General features: G+C 33.8%; 1 protein-coding gene across 6 annotated transcripts in view; it reads right to left on the bottom strand.

Moving 5' to 3' along the window:
- The window catches only part of RBBP8 (RB binding protein 8, endonuclease), a 99,429-nt gene that overhangs the window by 58,712 nt on the left and 28,125 nt on the right, over positions 1-12,592 (bottom strand). For all 6 annotated transcript variants that reach the window (XM_081078771.1, XM_081078774.1, XM_081078770.1 and 3 more), the window contains exons 3-4: positions 6,460-6,502; positions 1,619-1,714 (exon numbers count right to left, since the gene is read on the bottom strand). In XM_081078771.1, coding sequence (XP_080934897.1) covers positions 1,619-1,714; positions 6,460-6,502 — 139 coding nt within the window. The remainder of the gene's footprint in view (positions 1-1,618; positions 1,715-6,459; positions 6,503-12,592) is intronic.

Raw genomic sequence — 12,592 nt, forward strand, 5'->3', positions numbered from 1 at the left:
CTGAGACTTCTTTTATTCTCTTCCTACATTCTTTAAGATGCCCTTAGGACATCTTAAGCAGTCCTCAAGTTTTAAATATCATTTATATCCAGGTGATGACTTTCAAATTTGTTTCTCTACCTCTTCTCTCTCCAGTTAGTTTAGACTCACATATACAGCTATCCCCCTGACTTCTCCATCTGGATGCAATAGATGCTATTAGTACACACTCATGTCCCTTTAACATTCCCCTTAAACCCTCCAATGGCTTCCCATTACAATTAAAATCCAAGCTTTTTGCCTATGTCCCTAAATAATCTAGTAATTTCCCACCTTTCCAATCTTATCTCCTATCATTCATCCTCCTACTCATTAAGTTAGAACCACAGTGCACTTTCGATTCCTCCAATATTTCAAAACTTATTTCCACCTTAGGCTTTTGCATTTGTCTGCTTTTTATTTATACCCAGTTCTTCAAATGACTGGCTCTTTTTCATATAATTCAGGTCTCATTTCAAATTCCACCTCTTTGGAAGGGCCATCGCTGACATCCATTAGTATCCCTTCATTTCCCAATGCCTGTGGTCACTCAATTACATCATTCAATTTTATTTTTTTCATAGCACTTAAAATCTAGAATTATCTTATTTGCATGACTCACTTCCAACCTTTGAAAATTAAACATTGGTTTGATAACATACTAGGAATAATATCATCCCCAACCCCTAGAGCAATACCTAGAACATAATAAGGACAAAACTTGTTGAATCTAAATTAAGGATACAGTGTGAAGTTGGAATTCAAATTCCAACTTTAGAATCTATGATTCTAAAGCACATGGAACTTTATTCCACAATAGGCTGCCTATTTCAGTAAATGTGCAGCCACTGAGATAGTACTTATAGATTATTCAACTTCAGTTTGCATACGTGCAGAATATTAGCTTATTCAACCACTAAAGGCACCGTAGCAAATTCAAACCACCAGCTCTCTGTAACATAAACAAAAATAGTAATAAATGAAAAATACTAACTATTCAGAAAACAAGAAACATTGTTTATTATAGCTATTTCAAGGTCCTAAATAGCACTTACAGTTCAGGCAAGGGAATACAGCAAAATCGGGAAGTCTTTACTAACGTATGGTGTTAACCTCATAAGAGTGGGAAAGAAAGAAGTCTGTATGTGGAGGTGAAGTAAGTGGCAGGTGTTGTCTTGAGAATTTCAAAAAGAAAAAGCCCTAGACTGTCTGGAAATGAAAACCATGCATGAAAGAAAAAGAATGGCAACACTAAGAAAACAGGAATATAATTGTGAAGCAGTTTCCACCTAGCTAGAAGTAAAAATGGAATTGAAGCATCAAATGAATTAGAACACGGCTACTCGTAAGCACATTCTACGTAAAACACCAGATAAAGAAACACCATTTAAAGGGCGAACTGATGTGATTGCTGTAATTAGTGAAAAACCAAACTTGTAAGAGTACATCCTTACTTTCATAAAGTATTTATCCAAAGTTGACATAAGGTTGGGAAAAAGATCACTTTCAGTCCCAGAGCTGACTACAAATTAAAACCAATGTACTTTCCACTAAGGGGGAAATCACCTCTTACTCAGGAAGACCCAAGAACCAGACTCACCGATCTTCCAAAACTTTAATGGTTTCATGCAGGACTTTCTGTTGCTCTCTTAGCTGTTGATTTTTGGTGAAGAATTCTTCAAGTCTTTGTGCATCTCTGAAAGTCAACAAATAAAGTGTTTTTGTTTTTTGTTTTTTTCAGGGAAAAATTTTCTCACAGGATAGCCCCGTCATAAGAACTCCAAAGTATGGTCCCACCACTTACATATATCATGAATTTGCTGTATCAAAACAAACAACTTAAAAAGTAAGGTTTGAATATCTTATTAATCAGAGTTCAAGGTATATTAGAATTTGCTCTGCAGTATTTTTATGTATATGGAAGTACTATCTTACGTACCAGGCATTCATTATATAATGCTGGAACACAATGAAGGAGTGGATTATGCCACCATTGACTCAACGTCAAAAGTGCCATTAAAATGTATACTCACTGTTTTTCATTATTGTCTACATTTGTTAATGTACTATGAGTTAATAAAATAGGTACTCTACTCATATCATCTGTCTTTCCATTATGGGGCATTTATACTTTCTATTTTATTAATTTCTGTTCTGCTTAAACTTCTACCTGGCATTACTTTTAAGCCAGGGTTTATAGCGGAGTGGAAGTACACGAACCCTAGATCCTAATGCCTAAGTTTGAATCTAAGCTCTGTCATTTACCAGCTGTGTGACCCTCAAAAAATGTGGATACATTAGTATCTACCTCATGTGCAAAGACTAAGTACTATAGATAACATGCAGAACAGTGCTGGCACACTGTTAGTTCTATTTAAGGTGTTTATTATTATGATTTTATAGTAAAAAAAAAACCAGACATCTAAAGTTTTCTTCTAGTAGATTACCTGGTTACTTTCCAAGGTTGTGTAATATTTAACACGCTATCATATTTTTTAAGTCACATTATTATATAACTTATGCATATATTTTAAGAAGACCCATTAAAATTTAATTGGGATTTTCTGTGTGGTCTTGAAGTTGAAAATATAGAATACTGTCGCTCAAACATCTACCAATCAACTTTGAAACATTACACTTTCAGTATCAGAAAAGGTCAGAGAGAATGAGATGTCCTATGTAGTGCTATTATCTACATAAAATACATAGAATAACTCCGACAAACAGTAATTAACTACTTAGTTTGGTATGTGTTAAATCACCACACCAAGTCACCCACAGCATTCATCTTCTGATTAACAATGCTTATAGCAACCATGACCAGCTGTGCTATAAACAAAAATGAAAATGAAAAAAACAGAATAAGTGTATTTCATAATAATTTGTAACTTCACCGCTGAAGAAAAGGCTGTTTATTCCTAAGTGAAACAAAGATATTTTCCTTTTGATTTCTAGTGAATAGAAAAAGAGAGATTTTATTTAACACGAAAATAATCTAATACAATTTCATTACTTTTATTATAGGGAGAACTTATACACAGAGTTTTCTGTATTCGGATAATTTTAACATACATATACATAAGATAATATCATCAATAGTAATTAAAGTACATTAAAAAGCTGAAAGGTTTTTGATATCCCTATTGCTCACAGAAACAAAATTTGTGCCATAAAAGTAAACCATGCCTTAAGAGCAGCATTAGCTACTATTCTCTGAGCCACAAAAGTAATACTACCATGTTTTCCTGAAAATAAGACCTAGCTGGACCATCAGCTCTTAACACGTCTTTTGGAGCAAAAATTAATATAGACCCGGTCTTATTATAACATAACATAACAACACAACACAACACAACAATATAAGACTGGGTCTTATATTAATTTTTGCTCCAAAAGATACATTAGAGCTGATGGTCCGGCTAGGTCTTATTTTCGGGAAACATAGTAGTCTAAATGCAGTTATACTTTTTTTTTGTTGCTTATCCAACAGTCATCTCCTTATTCTTTGCTAAAAGAATGGCGATTTTTTTTCAAAATCCAGCAGCTGCTTGGAGGGAAGTTGATCTTCTCTCCAGACTCAAGGGATGAATCTTAAAAAATGGTTTTAATGTTTCAGCTTAAAATAACTTTAGATTTACAAGTAAGTTATATACATAGAACAAAGAATACCTGTATACCTATCATCATCTGGCTTCTTAAAACAGTACTAGCTCACATAATCATAATACAATTATCAAAATAAAAGATTAACATCAATACAATACCATTAACTAATCTACAGACCTTATTCAAATTTTGCTAACTATCTCTCTAGTATCATTTTTCTGGTCCAGGATGCAATCCTGGATCCTACATTGCATTTAATGTCATGTCTCCTCATCATTTTTTTGTCTTTCACAGCCTTGACGCTTTTGAAAACTACTAGCCAGTTCTTTTGTTGTCCTTCAACTAGGGTTTGCCTGGTCTTTCCCACGATAAAATTCCATGATAACATTTTTGGTAAGAATACAACAGAAGTAATGTTGTGTTCTTCTTAGTGCATCATATCAGGAGGTACATGAGGTTGACATATCTCATTACCAGTGATATTAACTTTGATCATTTGATTGAGATGAAATCTGCTTGGTCCCTCCAACTGTAATATTATAATGTTCCCTTTACAATTATTACCTATCTTGTGGGAGATACTTTGAGTAATTTGCAACATTTACAATTATTGTTTTTCATCATACTTTCACTAATTTTAACCTAATTAACCATTCTTGCCTTCAGTAATTATTGCTATCTTTTGCCAAATGGTGATTTACTATTTCTAACATTCTTTCTATATTTAGTAATTAGAATTCTACTAAAAAAGGACTCTCCATTTATTCCATGGGTAGAATAATTCATTATTATCATTATTTCTTTGTTCAGATTGTCCTAGATTTTGCCATTAGGAGTTTTTTTTTAAGTTCTCTTTTGTATTTTTTCAACATTCCCCCACTGCTTTATGCACATTTCCTTATTTTCTGGTTATCACAAGATGTTCCAGCTCATCTTGAACTTTACATACCCTCAAGCCCTAAAATCAGACAATTCTCCAAAGAACCTAATTCCTTTTACTGGAGAATCGTCTTTGGAAATCAGTATCTGGGCTTTAGGTGTGCTCATTACTATTGGGAATCACTGTTTCTACGCCCTCTCAAAGGACCACGCCTAGGAAATGTATATATGTCCTCACACACATTAACACGTATCTTCATCTATTTCTATATGTATCCATCTCCATATTAAAAACCATGAATTCATATTAATAACTCCAATTCCTACCCAGCAGCATAGAGTTCATCCTACCCTTCTCCCTTTTCTTATTTGTAACTCCTTTCTACTAACAGTGAGAAACCTGGCTCTTATTATCAAAAATATATTTACTTATTTGCTCAATCTTAGAATACACATAAAGTACTGTCAGATCTTTAGTAGTCTAAGTGAATCCTGTCAATTTAATTTTCTCTGCCAGTTACTGTTTAAGAATGTACACACAATAATCATCAGTGAGTTAGAGGAAATGTACTGGACGCTGCGTCTGGAAAACTTTTATAATTAGTAGAAAGGGACACAGCGAGGTTCTGTAAGTGATAACGAGGATGACAGCCATCTTGCCATTCTGCATTAAGTGAAGGCTAATAGGGCAGCCAGAACGCTGAAGGTGGCAGAGAAAAAAAGACAGAAAGAACCGGAGTCTTTGATGATTTTTGACTCATTGAATAACCAGTCCTAGAATCTCCCTACTTTGAGCCTTTTATATGAAAAAAATACATATTCCTTACCGTAAAAGTCACTTCTGGTGTTTTTCTTCTCTCTTAGTAAGAAACTATCCTAATAAGATACACATCCTAAACTTACTATTCATAAATGATTTATTTAATTTACTCTATAAGAAACATCTCTCCATTATGGGAACTACACACAGCTCTACTGCACAAACAGAAAAATGGATTATTCTACGGGTAGGATATTTAAAAAAAAAAAACACCTTTAAGGTAAGAACATGTACACTTTCAACAGTGCAAAGCATTTAAAATTATCACTAGTTAAGAAGAATCATAAAATTATTCTTCAAAAAAACTGTTTTAAAAATTTATTATTTTGTATTTCTGAATCTAAGTCATCTTCCAACATGACTTTGTAGGTAGGTGTAAGGAAAAACTTTCCAATATTCATTATTCATATTACAATGGAGAAAACAGGTAGGTGTGTTTGATGGGTGGTTGGTAAACTGGCTTTTGGCTACAGCCTTGGAGGCTTTAGGAATATGAAGTAACTGAGACCCATTAGTATATACCATAAAGCAAATGCAGTATTAGTCACAATGACCACAACTGTTGTTATAAGTAATAAGATTCTACTATATCCTGTTTCAGATTCCTGACTGTGGAAGCTCAAAAGAACCATGAGTGAAATCTGCTCTTGACTTAGAAAATCAGATCTGATTCTGAGCTTAACAACCAAAACAATTTAGGGGAACCATTGGTAATTTCAAATGAGTTAAAAGGGGTCTAAATTACCCATTTCTTATAGGACCTTAGAAATCCCAGAATTATTCTGCTCCCCCAAGTAGTATCTTAAATTCCAGTTGTTAATCATAGTTGAGAAAAGAATGCTGTTGACAGATCAAAAGGAGTTTACAGATCAATTTCCATCTTAATACATTACAGAAAAAAATTATGCATTAAAGTTATGTTAAAATATAGATATAAGCAAATGTTACCTAAGACTACTCAAAATGACTAAGTTATTCTTTTTACCTTAGAATTCTGAAAAACTCACTGTCAACTAACTATTCAACGTCCACACTAACTAAAGCTAATTTCTTTATAAATAAGACATTGAGATCAAATAGGACATTGATATCAATTACTTTATAACAAGACATCAGTGTTATATATTGATACTTACAAAATTCGTTCCTTTTTCAGTTTGTTTACTTTTACTTGTAAACCTGAAAAATAAAAAGAAAAAAGAAAACAGAGTACTTTATTTATACATCTTACCATTTCTAAAGCAGTTAATCTACTCATAAGTTTCTTTACGAGTCTAATGCTACACTATTAAGTCACTTGAGTCTGGCCTCTAAATAATGAGCTAAGTCCCATTAGTTTGAAAAGGGTTACTTTTCCTTACTTGTAACCTGAGGTCACAAAAGTGTATCTGTAACATATTTCTTTTAGTCTATTATATGACAGCCAAATAGAATGAAATTTTCTCTGCCTAAAGTGAGTTACTTCCTTTCTAATAGCAGGGTCAAGCATATAATTAGAAGTTCACTATAAGTGAAGGTCTATGTTCTGACATAGCCAGTGTACTTGCTAACAGTGCTTATGTAGGCTCCAGTCTTCTTGGATTAAAATAGACTGTGGCAGAAGTCCTGGACAAGGAGCAAAATTGCTTACAAAAAGCATTTAACAAAGGGCACTAGTGTTTTTATCTCAAGATATGTTATATTTTTAATTTTAATTGAGACTGAGACAAAAACGTAACAGAAGACCACTGCCTCTGGGACTTAGGTAACTATTGTGAAGAAAGCAGGCTGACGGGCAAGGAAGATAAAGACAAAATAGAGCAACATTTCTAATTTTCAGAAACAATAATTAAAAGGAGAAAAACAGCCATTAAACAAACATGGATATATTCAACATCACTAGCAACTAAATATAAACCCAAACCAAAAGAAATTACTTAACAAAAGTATAATACCAAATGTTGATAAAAGTGTTGTAAAACTATACTCCCAAACTTTGCTGGTGATATTATAAATTGGCACAATTCTTTTGGAAAGCAATTTAGCAATACATAACAGGACCCTTTTTCATCAATATCTCACTTCTTGGATTTTAACCTAAGAATACATTCCAGACTGCCTCCCACCCCTCCTCCTTCTCCTACATTTTCTAACTTCTACCAAACACCATCACCACAATTAATTTTAGGATATTTTCATCACCTCAAAAAGAAACTCTGTACCCCTTAGCTATCATCCCCCAGCTTCTCCAACACCCCAGCCCTATACATCACTAATCCACTTTTTATCTCTATGTATTTGCTCATTCTGGACATTACATATAAATAGAATCTTGTAATATGTGGGGGGGGGGGAGAAGAACACATTCCAAACTATAGAGAAACCCATAGTTACAAAGAACACTGAACAATTTATAGTAATATAAAATACTTAAAATAGGGACATGCTTAAATAAAATACATAACCACTTGATGGAATAATATACAGCTGTTAAAAATCAATAAAAAATTAAGTCTATTTAGCAACATTAAACTGGTTTTCTCGGGCTGGCCCGGTAGCTCGAGTGCTGTGCTCCTAATGCAGAGGTCGCAGGTTCAATTCCCACAAGGGCCAGTGAGCTGCGTCCTCTACTGGAGCTGGGCTGCAGTGAGCGGCTGGCAGCTGGTGAGAGCTACCGACCAATGACGGCGACTGACTGCCTGGGGGGTGGGGGCCAAGGCCCGTAATACCAGCATGTGCCAGGGAGCTGTGTCCTACACAACTAGACTGAGAAACAACAGCTTGAACAGGAGTGGGGAGGGTGAGCGGAGGCGGAAGAAGGGAAACAAAACAAAACTGGTTTTCTCTATGTTCTCTTTTTTCTGTGATGTGATTCTCATAAAAGGGGAGGAAACTTCTGTGTGTACTTTCTCTGATACTTAAATCAATCTTTTTACTATTCTATAATTTTCCCAGTTGTGGATATTTTATTTACTTTAAGAATAATAACTAGAAAGTTTTAAGAATTCCTTATCTACTCAAGAATTTATTTGGGGCAGAGTAAATCCCCAATATACACCTACAAGTTGACTGATTTCTGAAAAATCAAAGATTTGTTTGTCTTTGGTTGTTTATCTATGGATTCTAATAAGTTATACATTTAGAATAGTTTTCCAGGGCCGGCCCGGTGGCTCCGAAGGTTGAAGCTCCGTGCTCCTAACTCCAAAGGCTGCCAATTCAATTCCCACATGAGCCAGTGGGCTCTCAACCACAAGGTTGCCAGTTCGATTCCTCGACGGTGGGCTGCGCCCCCTGCAACTAGCAACGGCAACTGGACCTGGAGCTGAGTGTGCGCCCCCCACAACTAAGACTGAAAGGACAACAACTTGAAGCTGAACGGCACCCTCCACAACTGAGATTGAAAGGACAACAACTTGACTTGGAAAAAAAAAAAGTCCTGGAAGTACTCACTGTACCCCAATAAAGTCCTGTTCCCCTGCCCCAATAAAAAAAATAAAAATAAATAAAAATATAGTTTTCCAGATAATATGTATAGAAAAATTAATAAATTTGTCATATCTAAGAGGATTTTTTATTACCTGTTTAATTTAGGACAATCTTTTGAACATTAAGACAAATAAGAGTTTTAAAAAACAAATCACCATCATCCCTTCCATGATGCCAACTGGAGATAAAATTAAGTCACATAAATATTGATAGGGAAGTCACCTTTTCTTATGGCCCCAAGCGGTAATGAGTTAATGCCAAGAAATTCAGATATTATAAAATAAAGGGCCTGGAGAATTTTTTGTGTTATACTTTGGCCCTCTATCTCAAATTCCATCTCTAGATAGAAGAAACACAAATGTCCTTCAATGCATGAATGGTTAAAAAAAAAATGTGGTGTATCCTGGTACTACTCAGCAAAAAAAAAGAATGATGTATTTATACACACAACAACTTGGATTTAAAGGGAATTAAAAAATAAAGCTCATCTCAAAGGGTACATCCTATATGATTCCACTTAAAGTAACATTCTTGAAATGACAAAATGATAGAGATGGAGACAGATTATGGGTGGCCAAAGGTTAGAGGGATTGGGGTGGTAGGAAGGTGGCTGGGGACTTAAAAGGGTGGCCTGAGGGATCCTTGGAGGAATTTACACGTGCTTAAACTGCACAGAACAAAATGCACACACACACACACATACACACACACACGTAAAAACTGATAGAATCTGAAGGAGCCTAGTAGACTGTATCAATGTCAATTTCTTGCTTGTGATATTGTTACAGTTGTACAAGATGCTACCATTGGGGAAACTGGGTAAAGTTTATATAAGAAATCTCTTTGTATTGTTTCTTACAGCTACGTGTAAATCTACAATAAGCTCAAAATAAAAAGCTAGACAAATTTACGAAAAATATTTGCCCTAAGAGAGTTGGAAAACTTAAAACATAAAACATAACAATAAAGGGAAAACATTTTTTAAGCATGTTAAAAATAGGGGGTGGGGGGTGGTACATGAGGGTAAAGGGGATCAAATATATGGTGATGGAAGGAGAACTGACTCTGGGTGGTGAACACACAATGTGATATATAGATGATGTAATATAGAATTGTATACCTGAAATCTATGTAATTACTAACAATTGTCACCCCAATAAACTTTAATTAAAAAAACGATAAAAATAAAAAACTGGTGTGATCTTTTGATTTTTAAAGTCTTTTCCATGTATCTGTCAAGTTCTTAGCTTGAGAAGCTTCCTTCTTTTTCAGGTAATGATTCCAAACTAGTGAGACTGTGGAAGTACTTAGTAATGCATTAAGTCATTCTTGAAGAATTAAGAAAAGAACGTGACCCTACTAAGTCAAAGACTATTATAGAGTCAGCAGTTTTTCACTCTCTTCTTCCCTTCCCAAAGTGTGTGAAAATTTACTTGTTGACTAATTTTCTTGTTTTTAATTTTGGCTGACTTCTAAAACTTGGGTCTGCCTTTAGGAAGTGAAAATTACATCCAAAGATGAAATGGATTCTTGCCATGAACCATTTTTAAAAAAGAAACAATGAGATAGAAAATCCACATGAACTTCAAAAGAAAATTCTTAGGAAATATGGAAAGACTACTCTTTTATCTTGTAAGCATTCAACACCTGTGAGGCATTTGTTCTGTCATGCAGATCAGCCCTGAAACAGGTTTATGTGTATATGTGTGTATGTGTGTGTGTGTGTGTGTGTGTGTGTGTGTGTGTTTAAATTTTAGCATTTTGCTATTCAACAAGTCAATTAGGCATCTACAATTAGAACCCCTATAAAGTGTGCTTTAAGCCTGTTCCACACCCATCGGAAGGAATGAGGCTATACAACAATGCAGCTCCTGTATGAACAGGTTGTCTGTTCAACAAAGTATTTAGGATTGTAACACTGGCAACCTGAGACACCTATTGAGGAAACAGCACTCAAAAGACTAAGCATTCTACTACAATTAACCTTACATCTACTCATACATGAATTTTGGAGGAAATGAAACAATTAAAGGCCCATATGTATAGTTATAATATAAGAAACAAATTTAAGTAAGAATTCAGAAACGAGGTGGAATTCAATTTGTTATACACCAAATAGAAATCCTTGCTGTTAATTTTTACCCAGAACAAACCATATATAATATATGTACTGTCATTTTAAAACAAGTTATTTATGGGTTTGAATCATAAATAAGCCGAATAACAGCTTTCTTGACAAACAGTGGCTTTATATATAGACCAGGTAATTTAACTTCTATCAAAAATACTACTACGAGTGTTTCTTTAATTGCCTAATAAATTATTTCAACTTCAAAGTGAGAATTCAAAGTGAGATGCAGTCATATTTAAGCTGTGCCTGGTTTGCTCTTTAAAATTTAATTATCTCAAAATGGATAAATTAATTTTTGTGGATTTTATTGAACTTATGGATGGTAATACAAATATAACAGATGTGAAAGTGACTGATAGTATTCTTAATAATGAAAATGGACCAAAATTACATATAATTCCTTTCACTGTTAATTTGTGTAGTCTTAATATAAATGTTATCCAAAAATCTTTTTCGGATTGTTGATGAAACATCTGAGAAAATAAATGAAGCAATCCAAAACTGAATCAAGAAATATTTATCCTGTTATATTAGAGCCTCCATACTTTTCTTCAAAGGAGTTTCAACTGTGTCCCCCAAAATCTGTTTGGTTTCCTATGAAACTGATAACCACATTTACCAGATATAGAAAATATTATTAGATGGGATGCTGATTGTAGAACCTGCCATGGACAAGAGACCATTTATTAAAATGGTGGCATTCTGAAAAATAAATATTCTAAATTCCATGGTTATGTGTTTTTTAAATAATAAACCTAATATTGAGATTTAAAAAGGCAAAAAAATAAAATCATACCCAAATGAATGCTTTACTAAAACTTAAAATTTAAAAAATTCTGAAATTTCTATTAAATTCTATTAAAACTTGTTATTTCTGAATTCAAAGCCTAAAGACTATACATCATCAATAACGTATTTAACCCTGACACTAGCAGCATTTGTCACAAAAGTAACATAAGACACTAGAATGAATAATCATGAAAGGATATAATTATCCAAAAGATAAAAGATATAAAAACTCAGTCACAAATGTCTCTAAAATTTCCTCCCAAAAATGGCCTGGTTCATATATTGCTATTCTTCAACAGAAGTTGAGAGATTTTATTATTTCCTAGTTTTAAAAGAAATGCATGTAGCTTGTTATACTCTTGTAATCAGTGTACGTGCTATTTTGTATATATGTTTTTGCTATGATTTTGTTATGTTTTGGTCAATAAGGAAAAAAGAAAGCTCTAGATATATATAACACCATTTAAGTTCCTATGAGTAGACTTTCTTGGATACCTGAGTAAAAATTACATATCTTAAGTACTACCGTAACTTTTCTTTTTTTAAACTGACGTGAAAGTTTAAAAGTAATGAGTCAATTTTGATTCCTATATATACTTCAAAACCTGCGAAGTCCGGACAAGTCCACGTTTGATGTCTTTCAAATAGCCTCTTACACTGGTTTCTCCAAGTGGATTCCCCACCTTAAAAAAAAAATTAAGTACCCTTCAGGCATGTCTTTGATGTTATCACACAGTGGAAGGTTCTAATTTTATGTGGAACTATGTGAAACACATTGACAACGGACTCTTAAAAAAATCCTGCTTTCAGCAAATTTGCCTAGGCTCAACCAAAATGTTTCTAAATAACATATTAATTTTTTTTAAATAGTGCTCATTTAATAC

This window comes from Rhinolophus hipposideros (assembly GCF_964194185.1).
Source record: "Rhinolophus hipposideros genome assembly, chromosome: 17".
Lineage (NCBI taxonomy): Eukaryota > Metazoa > Chordata > Mammalia > Chiroptera > Rhinolophidae > Rhinolophus > Rhinolophus hipposideros.